The 24,118-nt window shown below is 39.1% G+C and overlaps 1 protein-coding gene across 1 annotated transcript in view; it reads left to right on the top strand.

Moving 5' to 3' along the window:
- CTNNA1 (catenin alpha 1) overlaps positions 1 to 24,118 on the top strand; it is a 178,262-nt gene that overhangs the window by 3,182 nt on the left and 150,962 nt on the right. The window contains exon 2 of the mRNA XM_060008762.1: positions 23,863 to 23,969. Coding sequence (XP_059864745.1) covers positions 23,865 to 23,969 — 105 coding nt within the window. The 5' untranslated portion in view covers positions 23,863 to 23,864. The remainder of the gene's footprint in view (positions 1 to 23,862; positions 23,970 to 24,118) is intronic.

The raw sequence follows: 24,118 nt of genomic DNA, 5'->3' as shown, positions 1-24,118 counted from the left end.
GGAGTCTTTTCTGTCTGGAGTCTGGCTTGTGGTTGGAACTATGACAGATGAGGCAACAGTCAGATTATGGAGGGCCTTGATGACCAAGTTGCTGTTATGGGCAAATTGAGAACCATCCTCATTCCATTCTTATTCCTTTCCACCCAGATCTAATCAGATGAAATCCTTTACATCTGATCTTCCTCTTACATAAATTCCTGTTTTCCCTTCTCCCTGCTTCCACTCTAGTTTAGATCATCTTCTTATTTTTGAACTATCAAAACTACTTGTAGTTCTCTGGATAAATTGTTCTATTGTTTGCTTTGGTGCCTTTTTCATATTTTTTCCTTTGCCTGGAGCACTGTTTTTCTCATCCATCTGACAAACTTGTTTATTCTTTAGAACTCACCTTAGATGTTAGTGCCTCTGGGTTCTCTGTTGGATCTCAGTGCTTCTTGGGTACCTTGTACATATTCTGTGGTTGCATCTTTCATGTCATTTGGTAAATATTTTTATGGATTACTTCCTCTCAGCTGGGGGTTTCTTAGAAGTTGGGTCTTAGCCTTTATTTTTAATAAAACTTTAAAAAATTAAAGTATAACATACATGTAGAAAAGTATTCAAATTATAGCAGTACCTGTCTAATGAATTATTTGAGTGAACACCACCCATAGACACCATCCAGATCAAGAAACAGAAAATTACCAGTACTCCAGAAATCTCTTTGCAGTCACTACCCACCCCTCCTCTCCCTTCAGTTTTTATAATCTGAGAATTTGGAACACTGTTGTTGCTCTGTAAGTGTTTGCTGAAGTTAGTTGAATTTCTTACTATCTTCCCCTCCACCATTCAGTCTTTTACACATAAGCAGTACTCATTCTTCTTTTGGGAAATGTACTGCTGTCTTGTTGCACTAGTCAGAATCTTAGATGGGCATTTAGCACCTTCTGAGTCCTGGCCCCAACTTATTTTTCAGCCTTATTTTCTATTGTGAATTGTTGCTACATGTCTCTGCATCTGCCAGGCATTTGTTGTGGAATACTCCATCCTTCTCTGACACGAATGCTATCCATCCGAAGGCTGATTGATACGGTTTTTCTATTCAGACATTGATCATCGTTGCTGAAAGTGATCTTTAACTTACCTGAAATTCTAAAATTTGCACCTGATTATGACATTCTCATTAGTTTTTAAAATAAAATATACATAACAAAACTTACCATTTAAATTATCTTTATGTGTACACTTCAGTGGCATTAAGTACATTCACAGTGTTGTGTAACCACTACCGCTGTCCATATCCAGAAAAATTTTTCATTGTCCTAAACTGAAACTCCATATCCATTAAACAATAACTCTCCATTTCCTCTCCCCCCAACCCGAGGGCAACCACCATTGTACTTTCTGTCACTTTGAATTATTAACTTAACTATGTTAAGTACCTGGCTTATTTTACTTAGCATAATACCTTCAGGGTTCACCCATGTTGTAGCATGTGTCAGAATTTCCTTCCTTTTTAAGGTTGAGTAACATTCCATTATCCATTCATCTATTGATGAACACTTGGGTTGCCTCGATATTTTGGCCATTGTGGATAATGCTGCTGTGAACATCGGTGTGCAACTATGTGTTTGTGTCACTGCTTTCAGCTCTTTTGGGTATATACCCAGAAGTGGAATTTCTAGGTCAGTTGGTATGGTAATTCTACGCTTAAATTTTTGAGGAACTGTCATACTGTTTCCCACAGTAGCTATGTTACTTTACATTCCTAACAGCAATGTGTAAGTGTTCCATGTTCTTCACATTTTCACCAACGCTTGTTATTTTCTGTTTTTTAATTAAAAAAAAATTTATTTACTTTTTAATAATAGTCATCCTGATGGATGTGAGTTGATGTTTCATTGTGGTTTTGATTTGCATTTCTCTAATGTTTAGTGTTGTTGAGCATTTTTCATGTGATTATTGGCTGTTTGTATATTTTCTTTGAAGAAATCTCTGTTCACGTCCTTTGGCCATTTTAATTGTTTGGGGTCTTTTTGTTGTTGAGTTATAGAGTTCTTTGTATATTCTGGCTGTTAATCACTTATTAGATGGAGGACTTGCAATATTTTCTCTCAGTTTTACCCTGTTGATATGTCCTTTGATGTTAAAAAGCTTTAAATTTTGATCAAGTCCCGTTTATTTGTTTTTTCTTTTGTTGCTAATGCTTTTGGTATCTTCTAAGAAGTCATTGCCAAATCCAGTGTCATAGAGCTTTTCCCTGTGTGTCTCTCCCTACCCCCGCCCCAGCTGAGCTGTCTACTTTGAGGGCAGGAAGTAAAGTTTTTATTGTAGCTAACTTCTGGAAAGAATTTTTTTTAAATGTAGTTCTTAAAATGTCATAGCAAACAATAATTGTATGGTAGGGGGTTTCCTGCTATTGCTAATTTGTCATTGATTATGTGTCTATTATCTGATGATTTATGATGTTAACCTGCTTTTAGGGGTTTTTAATCTTATGAGTCATAGTTGGAGAGTTTGAACTTTGTCATCTATGTAATGACTAAGATGACTTATAAAGGATATTTATTTTAATGTCTAACATGATAGAATGCTAATTTATTCTTTTAGTTATGGACTGCTGGACAGGACATGTATCTGGTTCATATTAAGTTGTCTTATCAGTAAAACCAGTGCACTAGTTCAGTTATTTACATAGCACTGAGTTGCTGATTTACCTTTGTAAAGACTCTTGTGGACCATAAATTCTTTTGTTACATGCTGAGCTCCTTCAAGGCAATTACATTCTTTTGTATCTTTTAGTCTTTTGTGATACCTGACTCATATCTAATATGAGGAGATATGCTATATATAGGATTGTGCCAGATTGATATGGGGGTGGAGGCAGCATGGCTTTACATCCAGTTTATTTAAGTTTTTAAAAAAAATAAAACCACTGAGACTTCCCTGGCGGTCTAGTGGTTAAGACTCCGCACTTCCAATGCAGGGGGCGAGAGTTTGATCCCTCTCGAGGGAATAAGATCCCATGTGCTGCGCGGCATGGCTGAAAGATTAAAAACAATAACAAAAAAAGTCAACAACTTTATAAAAAAAATTCATATTTATATCACCTAGAGATAAACACTGTTAACATTTTGGTGTACATCCTGTGATATTTTTTTCTAGGTATGTGTATTGACTGTATAACTTTTATAAAAACTAGATTTTACTTTATTTGCTCTTTTGTAATCTGCCGTCCATTTATCATACTTGAACATTTCCCCTATTAATAGCATTAAGATTAACCTTTATGTACCACTAAGAAAATAAACACTGCCAAGTAAACTAGGAAATGCCATCAATTGTAAGACACATCCAAATTTTAGAGACTTAAAGATGTGAAATATGTATGCTTTAGAATTGATGAAATATGGTTAATCTCACAGTGTTAACATAGCATATTAATGATCCCCTACTGTTCCAATATAGCTTCTTTAATCAGTCCTCTGTTGGACATTTCATTTGCTTCCAGAGCTGCTTTAATTTGTAGCTGAATCTTTTGCCTGTCCTTACTTCTTAAGGGAAATTTCTTAGAAGTGGAATTCCTGGGGGAAAAGATTTGCTACTCTTAAAATAATGTTTTTAAATTGGGGTTAAATATATATAACATAAAATTGACCATTTTCACTATTTTTAAGCATTAAGTGCATTTACGATGTTGTGCAACCATCATCACCATCCATTTTATTTTATTTTATTTTTTTTATTTTTTATTTTTTTCATCACCATCCATTTTAGAACTTTTCCATCATTCTAAACAGGAACTCTACTCATTTAACAGTAACTCCTCATCCTGCCCTCTCCCCAGCCCCTGGTAACCTCTTATCTACTTTTTTTCTTTATGAATTTGCCTAGTCTAGGTACCTCATATCAGTGGAATCATATATTTGTCCTATTGTGTCTGGCTTATTTCATGTAACCTTTGAGGTTCATCTGTGTTGTAGCATGCGTCAGAATTTTCTTCCCTTCCTTTTTTTTCTTAAGTTAAAAAATTGTAAAGTACACATAACATAAAATTTACCAACATAACCATTTTTAAATGTATAGTTCAGTGGTATTAAGTACATTCATATTGTGCAGTCATCACTACCATTTATCTCCAGAAGTCTTTTAATGTTGTAAAATTAAAACTATACCCATTAAACTTCAAGTCCCCATTACCCCCTTACCCCAGCTCCTGGCAACCACCTTTCTTTCTGTCTCTTTGACTACTCTAGGTAACTGGTATAAGTGGAATCTTAATCTTTTTGTGACTAGCTTATGTTACTTAGCATAATGTCCTCAGGGTCCATCCATGTTGTAGCATATATCAGAATTTCCTTCCCTTTTTAAGGCTGAATAATATTTTATATATATCCCATTTTGCTTATCCATTCATTTGCTAATAAGCATTTGGATAGTTCTGCTGTGAATAGTACTGCTGTGAACATGGGTATACAAATATCTCTTTGAGACACTGTTTTTAGTTCTTTTGGATATATACCCAGAAATGGGATTGCGGGATTATATGGTAAGTTTATGTTTAACTTTTTGAGAAACTGCCATACTGTTTTCCACAGTGGCTGTACCATTTTGCATTCCAACCAGCAGGGCACAAGGGTTCTGATTTCTCCACATCCTTACCAACACTTGTTATTTTCTTTTTTTTTCTTTTTTTTTTTGATAGTAACCATCTTTTTTTTTTTTTTTTTGCGGTACGCGGGCCTCTCACTGCTGAGGCCTCTCCTGTTGCGGAGCACAGGCTCCGGACGTGCAGGCTCAGCGGCCATGGCTCACGGGCCCAACCACTCCGCGGCATGTGGGATCCTCCCGGACCGGGGCACGAACCCGTGTCCCCTGCATCGGCAGGCGGACTCTCAACCACTGCGCCACCAGGGAAGCCCCGATGGTAGCCATCTTAATGAATGTGAGATGGTATCTCATTATAGTTTTGATGTGCATTCCCCAAATGATTAGTGATATTGAGTATCTTTTCATGGGTTTATTGGCCATTTGTATATCTCTGGAGAAATGTCTATTCAAGTGTCTTGCACATCATTGAGTTGTTTTTTTTTTGGTTGAGTTTTAGTTTTCTATATATTCTGGATACTAATCTCTTTTCACATATATGTTTTGCAGTTATTTTCTTCTGTTGTCTGGATTGCCTTTTCACTCTGTTCATAATGTCCTTTGGTACACACAGGTTTTTATTTTGAGGAAGTTTATCTCTTTTTTTCTTTTGTTACCTGTGCGTTTGGTGTCATATCCAAGAAATCATTACTAAGCCCAATGTCATGAAACTTTTGCCCTGTGATTTTTAAAAAATTTATTTATTTATTTTTGGCTGCTTTGGGTCTTCGTTGCTGCACGTGGGCTTTCTCTAGTGGTGGCGAGTGGGGGCTACTCTTCGTTGTGTGTGGGCTTCTCATTGCGGTGGCTTCTCTTGTTGTGGAGAACCGGCTCTAGGCAAGTGGGCTTCGGTAGTTGTGACACGCGGACTCAGTAGTTGTGGCTTGCGGGCTCTAGAGCACAGGCTCAGTAGTTGTGGCACACAGGTTTAGTTGCTCTGCAGCATGTGGGATCTTCCTGGACCAGGGATCGAACCCGTGTCCCCTGCATTGGCAGGTGGATTCTTAACCACTGTGCCACCAGGGAAGTCCCCCTGTGATTTTTTTTTTTCTAAGAGTTTTATAGTTTTAGCTCTTACATTTAGATGTTTGATCCATTTTGAGTTAATTATTATATATGATATTAGGTAAGAGTCCATGTTCATTGTTTTACATGTGGATATCTAGTTTTCTTAGCCCCACTTATTGAAAAGACTGTCCTTTCTTCATTGAGTGGTTTTGACACCTTGTCGAAAATCATTTGACCATGAGAGGGTTTGTTTCTGGGTTCTCTATTTTGTTCTATTGATCTCTGTGTCTGTCTTTATGCCAGTACCACACTGTTTTTTTTTTTTCCCACACTGTTTTGATTACTGTAGCTTTGCAGTAATTTGATGCCAAATTTGCTCTTGAAGTGAATAATCTTTTGTACAGTTAGGGTCTATGGTTTAGTTGTATGTGTGTGCTGTTGTGAAAATAAAATAAATTCTTTAAACTGTTCTATCTCTTTATTATGGAGGTGATTGCACAATTGAGTTTGTCACAAGTCATAGGATAGTATACTAGAGTGAATTTTACTGCATAAAAAAGTGAAAAAATAAACAGGTAAAAACAAATTCATTCAAAAAATATGTATTTTGCAAGTTTGACCTTCTGTATAGAGATAAACAAATAGTGAAAAACATGAAATCAATTATCCTTTCTGCTTTCCCAGCCCAAATCATTTTTTCCTCTTGAGGGACTGAAGCCACACACTTAGAAGTCTTAAAGGAATTTTGGTTATACCTTATGTGTTGGAGGATTTGTCTTATTAGTACCTTCTGTTTTCTCTTAAGAAAAAAAGTTACATCAGGCATTGTAGAGAGTCTCACAGAGCAACAGTTCCTATATATATTCTGGATACTAATCTCTCACCTAGGCCGGACAGTGGCACCTGTCCGGCCTAGGTGCCACTGTGCTTGCTCCCAGACATTGAGGGTGGTATTTGTTGCTTGTGCAGTGTGGTGGTCAGCTCAGCCCCCCATGTTGTGGGCCTGGGCTGAATGGGCCGAACTGTGTAGGGAGGTGAACAGTCTGGCTTTACTTGCCCTGTCTCATGCTGTTTTGTTCACTTGCAAGAGCACTATACTAAATTTATCCATTATTGAAAGTTCAGAGTGTGCAGAAATAACTGTGCTTCAAAATAAAACTTCAGCATTGCCCTTTCTCTGTTGGAGCCTCTAAATGTTCATTATTTTCCCCCTTATTTTTTTTTTATAACTATCAAACTTTCTCTGTGTGCAAGCATACCCCCAACTCCATTTCTAATGGAGCTTGAAATTACCATGCATTTCTATTTACTTGTTGATGGGCTGTCATCTATCAAACCCCCTTTTGATTGGGATTTAATTTGTGCTTTTTCACTGGCTGCAAGTTTGGAGCAATGCATATAAGGTAAATATAGTTTGCAAGGCAACTTTGAGTGTCATTCTAAATATTTGTAACAAAGATTTGGAGCAAGTATTGTATGAGTAGTGTGATTAGATTTTTAAAATTTCTTGTCATCTGTTTAGTAGTCCCATTGTAGTAAAAGATGAGAGGGGGGCTTCCCTGGTGGCGCAGTGGTTGAGAGTCCGCCTGCCAATGCAGGGGACATGGGTTCGTGCCCCGATCCCGGAAGATCCCACATGCCGCGGAGTGGCTGGGCCCGTGAGCCATGGCCGCTGAGCCTGCGCGTCCGGAGCCTGTGCTCCGCAACGGGAGAGGCCACAATGGTGAGAGGCCCGCGTACTGGAAAAAAAAAAAAAAAAAAAAGAACGGCCTGCATGGTTACAGTTTGCCTTCATTTAAACCTGTGATTGCCCTTCACCTGTAAGATAACATAACATTTGGGAATATTAGTTAGAACTTTATTTAGATGACACTAAAAGAATACAGAGGACACTACAGTCTTAGTTTTATAAAATGGACTAAAACCAGAATCCTAAGGGTGACCCTTGGCTTATATACAGTTAAACCTCTGTAGAGACTTTGAAGGTAGACTTTCAGGCATATTAACAATATTTGCTCAACACACCACTCTTTCTAGTGGTACAGAGAAACAAAGAGACTGTTCAAATTCAGAACTGATTAAACCCAATGCTTCCATTCAGAGATAGTTTTTTTTTTTTTTAACATCGTCTTTGGAGTATAATTGCTTTACAGTGGTGTGTTAGTTTCTGCTGTATAACAAAGTGAATCAGTTATACATATACATATGTTCCCATATCTCTTCCCTCTTGCGTCTCCCTCCCTCCCACCCTCCCTATCCCACCCCTCTAGGTGGTCACAGAGCACTGAGCTGATCTCCCTGTGCTATGCGGCTGCTTCCCACTAGCTATCTGTTTTACATTTGGTAGTGTATATATGTCCATGCCACTCTCACTTTGTCACAGCTTACCCTTCCCCCTCCCCATATCCTCAAGTCCATTCTCTAGTAGGTCTGTGTCTTTATTCCCCTCTTGCCCCTAGGTTCTTCATGAACTTTTTTTTTTTCTTAGATTCCATATACATGTGTTAGCATACGATATTTGTTTTTCTCTTTCTGACTTACTTCACTCTGTATGACAGACTCTAGGTCCATCCACCTCACTACAAATAACTCAGTTTCGTTTCTTTTTATGGCTGAGTATGTACCACATCTTTATCCATTCATCTGTTGATGGACATTTAGGTTGTTGCCATGTTTTGGCTATTGTAAACAATGCTGCTATGAACATAGGGATGCATGTATCTTTTTTTTTTTTTTTTTTTAAATCTTTTTGGCCACTCCATGTGGCATGTGGGATCTTAGTTCCCAGACCAGGGATGGAACCTGCACCACCTGCATTGGCAGCGCGGAGTCTTAACCACTGAACCGCCAGGGAAGTCCCTATCTTTTTGAATTATAGTTTTATCTGGGTATACTCCCAGGAGTGGGATTGCTGGATCATATGGTAATTTTATTTTTAGTTTTCTGAGGAGCCTCCATACTGTTTTCCGTAGTGGCTGCACCAACTTACATTCCCACCATCATCTGTAAGAATTAAAAAAAAAAAAGACTTAGAGGGCTTTACAGAAGAAAAAATTTATCATTTGCATTTAATTTTTGTGATGAGGTAATTTAATCCAATTTAATCTTAGTGTTAGATAACTGATGTAATTCCTTAATTGCTAATTTAAAGGGTAGTTCTTTTCTGGATTATTTCATTTTGGCTATTCCATTTCATTATACTGAGCTGTGGATTTCCTTCTTTTTCTTGTTCTGAGATTTCATTATTAAATACTGCCATAAGTAAGTGGCTCATCAGTTGTATTTTGAAAATGTTTTATTGCTATGTTTTATTTTGTTAGTATTAGACATTATGATTTGAAGAGTGTGTTGAAAGCCTGGTTAATTATCAGATTACATATACTGGTTTATTAGGTTAGACTGCAGACTGTTCTTGAAACTGAAAGTGCTATGATAACTCAGAAAACGCATTCATTGTGACCCATTTCAAGTTACACGGAGGATAGGAGCCTTTGCTAATAGTCCATTTGCCCTGTGCAACTCTGATATGTGCTTTGTTTCCAAGCAAAGATGCATTGTTACTATTCTCTCATGGTATGTTGAATATTTCATTATGTTAAATATTTCAGTATTAATCTAGACTCTTAATCATGGTTTGTGAAAAATGATAGTGCACTGAAGAAGGCAGAGCTGAAAGGGTAGATTATTATTACTGACGAGTCAGTGTTCTTGGGGGTTTTCTGTTCTGGGGATCTCTAAATTGGCAAAGGTTTCTTATAATCATCTGTTACCATTTTCTTGCTTCCTTGGACCTGGGGTCATCATGTTCTCAGAAAAGCTCTGGACTGACTTTGAAGTGTATCTTTAGAAACCTGTCATTTTGCACAGAAGTGGATAAGTGAAATGTGAGCTTGATCCCTTGGGAGGAGGGGAAAAAACTCAAGGAAATGGAAGATGGCAACCTTGAGAGAAATTTAAGCTTCTTTGGTGTCATTAAGACCTGTGAAAGAGGTAATGTTTTCTAGGTATCTTTATTGAGTTAGGGTCTAAGGTCGTGTTTAGTTTGCTGTATCTCAATTGCAGGGGGAAGGGTTCAGTTAAATACAATGCATTTATTAAGCCTGCCTTTTTTTTTTTTTTTTTTTTTGCTAATCTATAACGGGAGAGAGATTTCTTTGCACACACATCGGTGTTGCTAGATGAAATCTAAAAACAGTCGAGCCAGTTCAGTTAATCATTTATAGAATGTTGTTAGATGAATGTTACCATGCTCAAAAAAGGCATGATCTCTGTACTTAAAGGAGCTCTCAGCTTTATGGGAGATGGACACACTGTTCTCGTGCTATGTGGCAAGTGCTGAAATAGAGATGCTTGTAAAGTGATGGGGGAACCCAGAAAAGAGGGAACAGCTCTTTCTATGAAAGCAGAGGACATTTGTGTGAGCCTTGAAGGAAGATGGAAGAGTCTGGAGGGGTGCTCCGGGCAGAGGATAGGGGTTATATAAAAGTCTGGAGACTTATACTATCTGGAGAAGAGTTTGGAGTAGAGGCAGGTGATGAGGTTGGCAGGCCATTGTGAGTAAGGTTTGTAGGAGTTTCCGCTTCATCCTGCCTGTGGTGGGGAAGCAATGCCAAGTTCTTTTCAGAGGAGAGTCGATTCCGTGACAGTGATAACTGGGGCTGTCTGGAGAGTGATTGGAAATGAGAAGACCCCTGAGAATGGGAAGGGTTAGTAGAGTGAGATATTTACTAAGATGCAGAGGAGGGGAGGGAAGAGGAGGAAAGGGGCCTAGAGTCTCCTTCTAGGGGACCTGGTTTGGTGGAGCTTTGGTAGGGGGAGATGAGGAAGGCCAAGGGGGAATAGATGGGGAGGAAAATGCTTGGCTCGAGCCTTGTGGGGTTTAAGGAACTGAGCTCTGCGGTCATGTGCGTGAAGTCCTTTAGATTGGGAAAGTGCTGCTCTGGCCAGGAAGGCACTTGCTGTTGGCTTTTGGTCTTTACTATGGTTACTGTAAGAGGTGGGGTTTTCTCCTTTGTCTTTGAGGGTTTTTTTCTGGGGCGGGGTGTGCATTTCAGGATTTTTCAAGTATTATAGAATGGTATTTTCAAGTTAAGAAAGATAACTTCCAGTGCCTTCTTAATTTCTTTGCTTATCTTTTAGCCTTATTTTCTGCCATTTCACTATCTGTCTTATATTTTTCATTTACACTTGTGGTTCTTGGAAGGTGCCAAAGTTCTCTGGTCCCTTTGCACAAACTGAAACAACCGCCCTCCCTCCCTCCCAGTACATCGGATCTTCAGTGAGGACTCTCTGGCCATTGGGGAGTCCCTCCTGGGTGCTCCTCTTTGCACTGGTGGTTCACTGTACAACTCTATACTTTCTGTTTTATTGTAACGATTTTCCGTTCTATACTGTGAGCATTTCCCCCAGCTGTTTTTGAAATTCTTCAAACGTACAGAAAAGTTGTAAAAGTGTAATACAACGAGCACTTGATTCTTCAGTTTACCTAGTTTCATCAGTTGTTAACATTTTTCAAATTTGCTCCATTACTCTATATAAACTTTTTTTCTGAGGAATTTGAAAGTAGACTGCAGACACCAAGTATTTCACCCTTAGGTTTTTTGGCATGTAACTTCTAAGAGTAAGGACATTGCCTTACTTAACTACACTATATAAGAAATTTTACATTGATATAGTAACATGATTTCTTTTAAAGAGTGGTCCAAGAACCAGTGTCTGCTCTCCCTAGGAACTTGTGAGAAATTCAGACTGTTACGTACTACCCTAGACCTACTGATTCAGAATTTGCCTTTTAACAAGATGCCCAGAAGTACTGATCTCATGTACAGTCCATATTCATATTAAATTCCACCAGTTGTCCCAGTGATGTCCTTCATAGTTTTTTTAATCCAGGAATCAGTAAAAGATCCCATACCTCATTTAGTTGTTGCATTTCTTTAGTTCTTTTTTTTTCCAAATTATATTGTTTTTAAAAATATATTTATTTATTTGGCTGCACAAGATCTTAGTTGCGGCATGCGGGATCTTTGTTGCAGCATGCAGGGTCTTTTTAGTTGTGGCATGCGGGGTCTTTTTAGTTATGGCATACGGGATCTAGTTCCCTGACCAGGGATCGAACCCGGGCCCCCTGCATTGGGAGCATGAAGTCTTAACCATTGGACCACCAGGGAAGCCCCCTGTATCTCTTTAGTTTTGATTTTCAGTCTTTTTTTTCCCCCATGACATTGACACTTTTGAAGAGTTTAAGCCAGTTTTATAGAATGTCCACAGTTTGGATTTGTCTTATTATTGCCACTTTTGGCAGGAACAGTACATGTGTGATGATGTACTTTTCTCAGGGCATTGAAATGATTGTCAGGTTGTTCTACTGGTGGTGATGCTAAGTTTAAACACTTGTGATTAAGTGGCATCTGCCAGATTGTTCCATTTAAAGGCAACTTTTTCCTTTTGTACTTAATAATTAATTGCTGTGATGATCTGGTAGGGATTTCTAATTAGTCTTTGTGTCCCTGGCACCTAGCAGGATCCCCAGGATGTGGTAATTGGTCAGTCATTGACAAGTGAATGACAAACTAGGTCATCAAAGGTATACATTACAAGTTTTAGAGAGAGTTCTTTCTTGCTTTCTTACTCAGTCTGGGTAACTTCCTATACTCTAGTTAAGTTCCGGCATCTTTTCTCCTGGCTCTCCAAGAAAAGTACAGTCCTCTTCTTCCTGCGCACTTCTCAGCTGTGTGAGAAGTTTCTCTGCCTTTTAGTCCCATTGTTGTAAAACAAAACCCTCTTTTTTCTCCCTTTGTCTCTTTTCTCTTGTGCTTCCAGTCCACATGCTGGTTTCATCTTTGTTTTTCAGACCAGAGTCATCCAGTTTCTTATGGAAACAGGCACTTCCTGTGTATCCATAATCAGTTGCCTGTTAGAGGGCTTAGTGCAATTTTCTCTTAAACACTTCCTTTGTTGATGGTCTCAACCATGTCGAGTGGAAGCTAAGTAAACGAACAAAGATATCCAGACCACACTGCAGTTACTTCAGCAGCTCTGGAGCTTGTTTTTGTTTTTTCCTTCACTTGATCTCTCTCACCTCTTCTTGCTCTATGCTGCAGCCACATTGGCCACCGCTTTCTCTAAGCCCTGGGAGATGCTGCCTTGTCTCTGTTACCTCTGCCTGCAGCGCTCTTCCCCCAAATAATTCACTTGATTGGCTCTTCCTTGACTTTCAGATTTCAGCTCGTGTTACCCAGACAGAAAGGCCCTGGAAGGACCCTACCTAATTGCATTACCATTATCCTGCTTAATTTTCTTTCTAGCACAGATATTGTCTTATTTGTTTACTTATTTATACTGTTACTACAGCGTAGTTTGACGAAGGCAGAGTTTTTGGTCTCAAATAGTGTCTATACAGAGAAGGCACTAAAATATTTGCTGATTGAGTGGCTAAATGGTGGACTGAACATTGTTTTTTTAGGTTTACCTTTTGTCCTTTGCTTAGTGCTCTTGGTAATCATTGTGTCTCCTAACGCTTGTGGCATGGAAGTTCTTTCATTCAGTTGTTCCCTGTGTTTCCCCTGTTGCCTGTTTTTTTTTTTTTTTAAATACGTATTTATTTGGCTGTGTCGGGTCTTAGTTGCGGCTTGTGGGATTTTTTTGTGGGGGCGTGCGGGCTTCTCTCTAGTTGTGGCACACGGGCTCTGGAGCTCGCGGGCTTAGTTGCCCAGTGGCATGTGGGATCTTAGTTCCCTGACCAGGGATGGAACCCGAGTCCCCTGAATTGGAAGGCAGATTCTTAACCACTGGACTGCCAGGGAAGTACCTCCACATTGCCTTTGGTACTCTAGAGAAGATAAGAAACAAAATGAGAGTGATGGTATGTTTTATTATGATTAAAAATAATTATCTTTAAAAAATAATTATAATAATAAAAGTAATCATAATTATAATCTTAAAAAAATAATAAAGATCTAGCCAAGTGTCCTTTTTCTTATAGATCTATATATACCTGGAAGTGGAGTGACAACTTGTACTATGTGCCATATAAGTTCCTGATATAAAATGTATTTGTATATGAGTTGATCACTGGTTTATGTAATCCAGTATTCTGCTGTAGATGGAAACTTTTTACTTTGATTGTGTTTTGGCTCTCAGGTTTGACCAAGGCTAAGCATTTTTTTCTTGGACAATGATATTGTACTTGTGATTAGAAAGAGACTGTGCTTTTTTTTGTGGTGGTTGGAGGGGAACAGGTTTTCTTTTTGTTTACATGAATCTGTGCTTTTTTTTAATATATAAATTTATTTATTTTATTTTTGGCTGCATTGGGTCTTTGTTGCTGCGCACAGGCTTTCTCTAGTTGCAGCGAGCGGGGGCTACTCTTCGTTGCGGTGTGCAGGCTTCTCATTGCCGTGGCTTCTCTTGTTGCGGAACACCGGCTCTAGGCGCGAGGGCTTCAGTAGTTGCAGCACGCGGGCTCAGTAGTTGTGGCTTGTGGGCTCTAGAGTGCAGGCTCAGTAGTTGTGGCGCATGGGCTTAGTTGCTCTGCAGTATGTGGGATCTTCCCAGACCAGGGCTCAAACCCATGTTCCCTGCATTGGCAGGCAGATTCTTAACCACTGTGCCACCAGGGAAGTCCCTGGAGTGAGTTTTAATTATAAAGGTTACCTTTTTTTTTTTGACAGTAACTGGGAGATTTGAGAGTTGAGATTCCACCAGCTGTGGTAACTCTGTTTAATGCAGATGCAACCTGGCATCCCTACGACTGCCCTGAGTAATCCACAGTCCTATATCTTGTGCACTGTGACAGTTAACGTTACTGTGGGTACTTTAATTTCTAAATTTCCTAATTTGCATTTAAATGAACCATTCTAACACTGCATTAACTTAACCTTGCTGTTTAAAAAAAAATTGGCATTTAGTAGCTAGGTGCGGATATTCTAAAGCTTTGGAGCAGACAGATTTTAAGAATAATGTGGCCATTCTGTTGTAAATGAACATTTAATATTTTTGGAGAAGGTATATAGCTCTTTGCACAAATGAGACAGTTTGCCAACAGTCAGCCTCCTTGGTTCTGATGGAACTATGCTTTTATTTTCTGCTTGTTGCTTCTCCATTTCTCTTTCTGTCATGAATATTGCTAGTCACATGCCCACATCTCTGCCCCTGTCTGAATTTATAGTGAACTTTTGCTTTATAGCCAGGGTTGCTATTTAAAAGGTAATGAAGACTGAGTAACTACAGTTTAACTTTTTATTTCATTCCACTAAGCGTGATCCCTCCTGGAAAAACCTAAGGTTGCTGTAACTCATTAAGGTTGGCTGGCTCTAGTAGGTTTTGTAATAGGTCTTGTGAAGGAGTGCTCTGTAAGTTAATTGGAAAACTAGAAATTGCCAAGAGTTTAAAAGTTACTTGTTTAGTTACTTTAAACAATGTCATTAATTGTAGAGAAGCAGAAGCTATGACTAAGATTGAAGCAGGAACTTTGTCTTGGTAGGCTTGTAAATATTTCAAAATCAGATTGCATAAATTTAATTCAACTAATACTGTGTCTGCTCTGCATAAAGCATCTTTGCATAAAGTACCTTGCTAGCAACTTAAGGCATATAAAGAAACATAAGCATAGTTATCAGGTTAAAACTTAAAATACAGGTAGGAATACCACAGGCTAAACCTGGGAAAAATCAATTATGTTCAATGAAACACTTCAGAGGCTACTGAGAGACCATTTAAATGAAGGGAATACTAGAATTTCAGAGCTGGAAGGACATGGAGCTTAGAATTCAACCCCTTTCATTTTATAGATGAGAAAACTGAGGATCCAGAAAGGTGAGGTCACTTGTCCAAGGTCAGAGAATAAATAAATGACGAAGCTGGTTCCGGGAGCCATGTTCTTTCCAGAGAACGTATTTTCATTAGATTTTATTTATTTTTAAAATTTTTTTTTAAACTTTGAAGAGGTCGGTATTCTTTTTTTTTAAAATTAATTTATTTAATTTATTTTTGACTGCGTTGCGTCTTCGTTGCTGCACGTGGGCTTTCTCTAGTTGCGGTGAGTGGGGGCTACTCTTCCTTGCAGTGCACGGGCTTCTCATTGCAGTGGCTTCTGCTGTTGTGGAGCACAGGTTCAGGCACCTGGGCTTCAGCAGTTGTGGCTCGTGGGCTGTAGAGCGCAGGCTCAGTAGTTGTGGTGCACGGGCTTAGTTGCTCTGCGGCATGTGGGATCTTCCCAGACCAGGGCTGGAACCCGTGTCCCCTGCATTGGCAGGCGGATTCTTAACCACTGCGCCACGAGGGAAGCCCTTCATTAGAATTTTAAATGTTCTACCTCTGCTGTTTGAAATCCTTGTAGGGTTGGGGTCACCAAGAGCATAACTTGATTCTGTAGTATAGTTTAATAACATCTGGTGTCACTCTTGGAGGGGCCTTTGATTAAAGATGCCTCACAAGGCAGTCTGCTTCCATCATGGTTATTGAAAGACTTGAAAACACACTGAATGGGTTCTCAGTTTTCAAGTGTCAGTATATTTCAAGTTTCTCAATGGAAGTGAGTGATTTGAGTCTTTTGCCTTAACACCTCCCTCCTCAGAGACAGTACTTAAGAGGATGTGGAGTTCTGGGATGTGGAATCAATCAGAAAGGACTTCAGGGGAGAATCTTGTTTAGTGATTGCAAAGTGGTGACCAACAGGGCAAACGTGTTTGTCCCATACAGTGGTAAAATCTTTTGGAACAAGTTTCTAACATTAAAGTTGGGAGATTTAATGTAAAAATCTGCAAGTTTGGATCTCTTAAAAAATCGAATGATCTGCTAACCAGAGGTGTGCATGATAAAGATTGCCTGGAGCTCATGGGAAGCTGGGCACATGCTTTTCCCATTTACCAGTCCCTAGTGGGTCTCCCCACACCCAGAGAGGTCAGGGTCGTTTGCAGTTCATTAGTGTGCTTACACTCTGCCTTCTTTTCCAGTTAATAAGAAAGTGAAATTATTTTGTAATTGGGAAAACAAAAGACCAAAAAGACTGTTTTTTTGATAATTTAAAATTTATTATCAATCAACATGTGTACAGATCATCAGGGGACTCTTGTTCTTTCTCTAAGGCAGTCCTAATTTTTCTCCAAGTGTCTGAAGCCTTTTTCCCCGTTACTGGACTGGTCCAGTCTTCCCAGGCTCACCTTGGGCAGCTTGCTCCCTCTTTGAGTTATCTCCAAACAGCTTTTCTTCTCGGCAGGTTCCCTGTGGCTTGAGACCTTGTCTCTCTCTCAGCTCAGGACTCTCATCCTCTCCAGTTTTGCTCATTGGGCCTGAGCAATGGATTCTAAAACCATAAGAATGCATGTGTATGGTGTTTGGATCTTGTTTGCTGGTTTTCAAAAGTAATCAAGTCCTCAGGCCAGGTGCCTTTCCTCAGGCAGGGGTTGGGCTAAGTGCTTTTCCCTGAGCTCCTTTCAAGAAGGCTTTTTATTTCAAGAAAAAAATGAAAAGGTGTGTTTCTTTGGGAAAGTGAATTGTTGTATGTTGTACTTGTTTAATAATTAAAATCCAAATGTGACCACATGTCTTCTTGCAGCTAACTTCACTTAAGTTGTCTTTTGACTCCTTCCCTCTGCAACCTTTGAAAGATTTTCTGTTCTGTGTTGATACAGTGGCTGGAATGCTAGGATACAGAAATGTGGGATCCATGGGGAAAAATCATTCCTTCTGAAATGTCTTATCTTTGACATTTGATGACATTTGCTTGAGCTGTTGTCAGTCCTGTAGCAATCTAAAGGACTCCCATCTCCTAGGGTTTGCTCACTTGGGCTGATGTTTAGTGGGCAAATAACCTTTAAAAACCAAAGTATAGGCTTGACATAATATGAGTGTAGAGAGCAAATTTGCCCACTTGAAATGAAACAAATTCCCTGGAAATGGGCATTTTGTGTTACCAGATTAAGCAAATCCACATTCCTTTTGGCATTCCATCTTCAGCGATTCTAGAATTTTTAGATGATGCCTCCAGTAATATTTTCAGCTATATCTAAAGGAGTCTACCTGTTTGTGCCTCAAGCATGCATTTATGGGAGAGGATACAAACATATTTTTTATAGTAAAGTTGTTAGGAGTGTACTGGTCACAGACATGCGCAGTTCTACCTTGTCCTGGTCATCATTCAAATATAGGATTTAGATGTCTGATGTTGCTTTCTGTAGAGGGTTTAGAACTGTGCTGTCCGATAAGGTAGTCACTGGTGGCTATTTAACATTAATTAAAATGAAATAAAATAAAGATAATCAATTCTCAGCTACACTAGCCACATTTCAAGACATCTCTCCCTCTCCTCTCCTCTCCCCTCCCCCCTTGTTCTCTCCCTCTCCTCCTCCCTTCTCTTCTCTTCTTCTACCCCTCCCTTTCTCCATACTGTCTCTCATTTTCCCCTTCAATTTCCCTGTTCCTTGTCTTTCTCCTCTCTTCCTTCTTTTCTTCTCCTTCCCACTCTTCCTCCCACTTTCCGTTCTTCTCTGTATATATGCATATATTTAATACATTAGTTTTTTCTAAACCATATGAGAATAAGTTGCAGACATCATTCCCATTACATGTCACAAGGACATAGCTACAATATAATGACGGGAATTTGAAAAGTTAACATTGAGACATTACTATTTATTATCTATTTCAGAGTCCTTGATCAAATTTTATCAGTTGTTTCAATTTTTTTTCCCTCCTAATACAATTTTCAGTCCAGAATGACTGCATTTAGTTTTCATGTCTTTTTTAGCCTCTTTTAATTTGGAAGAATTTCTCAGCCTATCTTTGTTTTTCCTACCTTGACATTTTTGAAGACTGTAGCTAGTTATTCTGTAGAATATCCATCACTTTGAGTTTGTCTGATGTTTCCTCATGACAAGATTGAGGTTAGATAGTATTGGTAGGAAATACGACAGAAGGTGATGCTGTATCCTTCTCAGTGCATTGTACCAGGGGGTACATGATGTCCATTTGTCCCATTATTAGGGATGTTAATTTTTGTCACTTGGCTAAGGTGGTGTTTGCCGGGTTTCTGTACTACAGAGTTATATTTCCCCTCTTGGTAATCAGTAATCTGTTGGGAGTTACTATGAGACTATGTAAGTACTCAGTTTCTTAGTAAACTTTTCATCCGTTTGCTTTAGCATTCTTTGATAATTCTTGCCCGAATATTATTATGATGTTTCCTAAATGGTGATTTTTCTAAATATGTTATTCCTTCCCTATTTGTTGGTTAATTTCCTATTACAGAGGAACTTTTCTTCTCTTTTGTTCATGTTAGCGTGGACTCATTCAGCGGATCACAGTCTGTTTAATTTAATGTTCACAAAAGCCATCTAAAGACAATGATAGTCTTTTTTTCTTTATTATTATTTTAATAAATGTATGTATTTATTTATTTATTTTTGGCTGCGTTGGGCCTTCATTGCTGCACGCGGGCTTTCTCTGGTTGCAGCGAGCGGGGCTGCTCTTTGTTGTGGTGCGCGGGCTTCTCATTGCAGTGGCTTCTCTTGTTGCGGAGCACAGGCTCTAGGTGCACAGGCTTCAGTAGTTGTGACATGCAGCCTCAGTAGCTGTGGCGCATGGGCTTAGTTGCTCCGCGGCATGTGGTATCTTCCCGGACCAGGGCTCAAACCCGTGGCCCCTGCATTGGCAGGAGGATTCTTAGCCCCTGCGCCACCAGGGAAGACCCCTATTATTATTATTTTTTTTCTTTTCTTTATTTTTTTGGCTGCATCGGGTCTTAGTTGCAGCACAGTGGATCTTTGTTGAGGCATGAGGGATCTTTCGTTGCGGCTCGCGGGCTTCTCTCTAGCTGCGGTGCATGGGCTCCAGAGCGTGTGGGCTCTGTAGTTTGTGGCACTCAGGCCTTCTAGTTGAGACGCAAGAGCTCAGTAGTTGTGGCGTGCAGGCTTAGTTGCCCCATGGCATGTGGGATCTTAGTTCCCCGACCAGGGGTCAAACCTGTGTCCCCTGCATTGGAAGGTGGATTCTTTACCACTGGACCACCAGGGAAGTCCCTGATAGTCTTTTTCTAAAAAGTAAATGATAGTTTTATTTTATAAATGAGGAAACAAGTTCAAAGTGATTAAGTGATGGTCAAGCCTGCCTTTTGATTATATTGTGCTCCTTACAATTTGTAAAATAAAGATTGTACTTTTTTTCATTACAAAAATAACTTTCTAAATATCTGTCATTTTATAAAATCATAAAATACAATTATAAAAAAGAATGTTAAAACCACTCATAATCCCCAAATCTTAGAGGTAACATCATTGTTAATATTTTGGTTTATATATCCCCCTGCAGTTATACTTCATATTGTTTTCAAAATCCCCTTTCCGTCTTCAGTAGTATGTATTTTGAACATTTTCTCATAAACCTCTACATTTTCCCCATTTTTAAAATGAGAAATTTCAGATATACACACCCAGCCACACACATGTCTTCCATCTAATTTAACATTTATGAATATCTTTTCATAATTCCTTGGTCTCTATGTGTATGTATTTTTACTTTCGCTGAATTTGAAAGTTGCAATCATCTTGACATTTCACCCCTAGATATTTCAACATGCATCTCCTAAAAATAGTCCTTTTTCTATATAGCCACAATTCATTATCACACCTATGAAATTGAGCAGTAATTCCATAATATAAATATTAAAAATTTACCAATTTCCCTGCAAATGTCTTCTTAATAGCTTTTTGTTTCAAACTGGGATCCAAACAAGATACATGTGTTGCATTAGATTCTTATGTCTCCTGAGCCTTAAAGTCTGAAATATTCCCCACACCCCCCCATGTTGACTTTCTGACAAGTTAATGTCCTGTTGTCTTGTAGGATGCCTTACATTCTGGACTTGTCTGTTACCTCATGGTGTTGTTTAACATGCATGTGTATCCCCTATAAACTTCTATACTTCATATAAACTTGCAATACAGTCTAGGTTAGGGTTTCTTAACCTGCATTGAATTTGAATTGGAAAAATTTTGTCTTTGTTGTTAATAGGAATTTAGCATTTCCTTCTTTTATTAACAATAGAAAACCAACTCCAGTTTTCAGTTGAACCTCTAACTTTGTCCCACTAGTAGGAATCTCAGTGCTTTTCATATATGTAGCAATTGTAATGTATCTTGAAAAAGTGCGTGTTCATTATTACTTTGAAGTAGTTATCAGACTTCTTGACTTTTTTTTTTTTTAATTTATTTTTGGCTGTGTTGGGTCTTCGTTTCTGTGCGAGGGCTTTCTCTTGTTGTGGCGAGTGGGGGCCACTCTTCATCACGGTGCGCGGGCCTCTCACTGTCGCGGCCTCTCTTGTTGCGGAGCACAGGCTCCAGACGCGCAGGCTCAGTAGTTGTGGCTCACGGGCCTAGTTGCTCCGCGGCATGTGGGATCTTCCCAGACCAGGGCTCGAACCTGTGTCCCCTGCATTGGCAGGCAGATCCTCAACCACTGCGCCACCAGGGAGGCCCCTTGACATTTTTAAAAAAAAAATTATTTATTTTTTTGGCTGTGTTGGGTCTTCCTTGCTGTGCGTGGGCTTTCTCTAGTTGCGGCGAGCGGGGGCTACTCTTTGTTGCAGTGCACGGGCTTCTCATTGTGGTGGCTTCTCTTGTTGCGGAGCACCGGCTCTAGGCACGCAGGCTTCAGTAGTTGTGGCACACAGGCTCAGTAGTTGTGGCACACGGGCTTAGTTGCTCCACGGCATGTGGGATCTTCCTGGACCAGGGCTCGAACCTGTGTCCCCTACATTGGCAGGCAGATCCTTAACCACTGTACCGCCAGGGAAGTCGCTTGACATCTTATTTAATGTGTTAATAAAGAGCATATATATTACTGCATCACACATTTGTAAAGTATTTTCATAACTAAATTTCAATATATGTGTTTCTTTGGTAATCCTTTTTTTTTTTTTTGCGGTATGCGGGCCTCTCACTGTTGTGGCCTCTCCCGTTGCGGAGCACAGGCTCCAGACGCTCAGGCTCAGTGGCCATGGCTCATGGGCCTTCCGGACCGGGGCACGAACCTGTGTCCCCTGCATCGGCAGGCGGACTCTCAACCACTGTGCCACCAGGGAAGCCCCCTTGGCGGTAATCCTTTGAATTATATTTCACGCATTTCAAAAAAGTTCTGAGAAAAGGTCTATAGCTACCCTGTGCAGTACTGAAGCCACTAGCCACATGTGGCTATTGAGCCCTTGAAGTGTGGCTTGTTTGAATTTAAATGTGCCTTAAGTGTAAAACACATCCCAGATTTCCAATACTTAGTACTTATGTAAATGTCTCTAATTAAAAAAAACTGATTACATAACGAAATGATAATATTTTAGATATACTGTTTTAAATAAAATATATTATTGAAATTAATTTCATCAGTTTCTTTTTACTTTTTTAACACGGCTACTGGAAAAATTTAAATTACATAGGTGGCTTGTATTATATTTCTGTTGGACAACATTAGTCTATAGACTGCTAAAGGGATCCGTACATTGAAAAAGGCTTAGAATCCCTGTGCAGAGGCTTCATTAGACTCAGGTTAAACATTTAATTTTAATTTTGCTGTTGCACAGATAATTTTGCTCAGTTTATAGTAATACAGAGGCTCTTGAAAAACATTTAAAACTTTTTTTTCATTAAGAGTACTTTCTAGGAAATATAGGGCACTTCATATTTCATTGGGTTAGGCATATACTATCAGAGTTGCATTATTAGCAATACTAAGTTTAGTTATTTAAGGGGATGATTATTAGATCCCAACACTGTGAAGGTGTATCCTCCCCGCTTTGTAATTAGTAAGTAGCCTGTTCAGGTGGTACTTCGGCACCTTACAAATACCCTGTTCCCCAATAGCCTATCACCTAATGGTGTTAACATTCATTGATAATCCGTGTTTGAATCAGTTATCCCACTGGGGTTTACAAAATGGTCATTTTCTAATTCTATTCTATATTTATGGTACAGAAATTCTCTTCCCATCCCCTTTCTTTTGAGGATCCCTGTGGTCGTAGGATAGCTATCTAATAGGCAGTTACAGTTATTCTTCTTGATACTCAACTTGTGAATTTAGCCAATGGAGCCCTTGGTTCTAGTATCTTGTTGATATGATCTTGTTAGTCTTTGTGTCTTTCCTTGCTTTCTGCGCAACAGGATGTATCAGACCTTTAATAAGCCTTTTTTTTTTTTTTTTAAGGAAATAGTATTTAATAGAAATGAAGACCTGGGCAGTGAGAACACTAATTTTTGTTTTTTTCTGAATTTTGTCAGTATAGCTTTTTAAGAGTAGCACAGTATCCCCTTGTGTGGTTGGTTGTGTGATTTATTCAGTGATCTGTTTGAAATTTAGGTAGTTTCCAGCTTTTAATGATTGTATACAGTGCTGATGTGAACATCATTGTATCCAAGTTTTTACATGTACCTTAATTTTTCCTAGAATAAAAATTGAGAGGTAGAATTTCTTGTTCACAAAAATGCACCCTAAAAGGTTTTATATTTCTATGAACAGTTTGTTGTCTGGAAAGTTTTAGTGTTTACTTCAGCTACATGTCTCACCTGGTTTTCTGGTTTTTCTTTAATCTTTGAGGCACTACTTTTAGAAGCAAACACCAGCTGCTTGGTATTTTGGCTGAAGTCTTTTTCCCTTAGTCTTAAAGCCTCTGTCTAATGGAAGTTTACCTTGACACTGATACAGTGATATTTGACTAAGTGTGTGACTTGAAATTTCTTCTGGCTACAAGTGATAATAGCTGTAGGTGCAGAGGGCAGTAGGCTTAAGCATTATGTTTTAATACAGTAAGAGAAGATATTCTCTAAGAATCCATCAAACAGTGAAGTGAGGTTTACCTTTTAGATAATAGTGTACTATAAATATTTTGGAATAAGAAAAACCAGAATCTTCTGTATTAGTCTTCTTTCACTTTAGCTTTTCATCCTAATTCTAAGTCAGTGTGGAAAAACTCGAGGTAGAAGTGTCTTGGTGCCAGAGAAGCCAAAAGGGAAAAGCTCTGTGTTTGGGAATGCCCTCTTACAGTAGCCCTAATGTTTGTAAACTCGAAATCTTAAGTGTAAGAGGTTGTAAGAATTATGGGCCCTCATGTGCAGGCTGGTAAGAATTTTTTTCATCTTGTGATTGTAGCTTTCCTGGTATAAAAGTCCTTAAGTAGGAGAAGACTTGTTATATGTTTCATGTTTGTGTTTGATACTTGCCTGACCTTGTCTCTTTCTCTTTCAGAAATGACTGCTGTCCACGCAGGCAACATAAACTTCAAATGGGACCCCAAAAGTCTAGAGATCAGGACTCTGGCAGTTGAAAGACTGCTGGAGCCTCTTGTTACCCAGGTAAGAATCTGCAAACAAATACGTAGTTGTTGTAACATGATTCCATAGCAATGGGCCCAGGTAATAAACACAGGGCAAGGTTATTTAGTTCAAAGCCTTAATTTGAGTGGTTGAGTTTAGGCTGATAGTAATGAGGCAGTTTGGCTCCG

The sequence above is a fragment of the Delphinus delphis genome, chromosome 3 (genome assembly GCF_949987515.2).
Source record: "Delphinus delphis chromosome 3, mDelDel1.2, whole genome shotgun sequence".
Lineage (NCBI taxonomy): Eukaryota > Metazoa > Chordata > Mammalia > Artiodactyla > Delphinidae > Delphinus > Delphinus delphis.
Note: the sequence above shows the minus strand (reverse complement) of the source record. Positions and strands in the feature narration are given on the sequence as shown.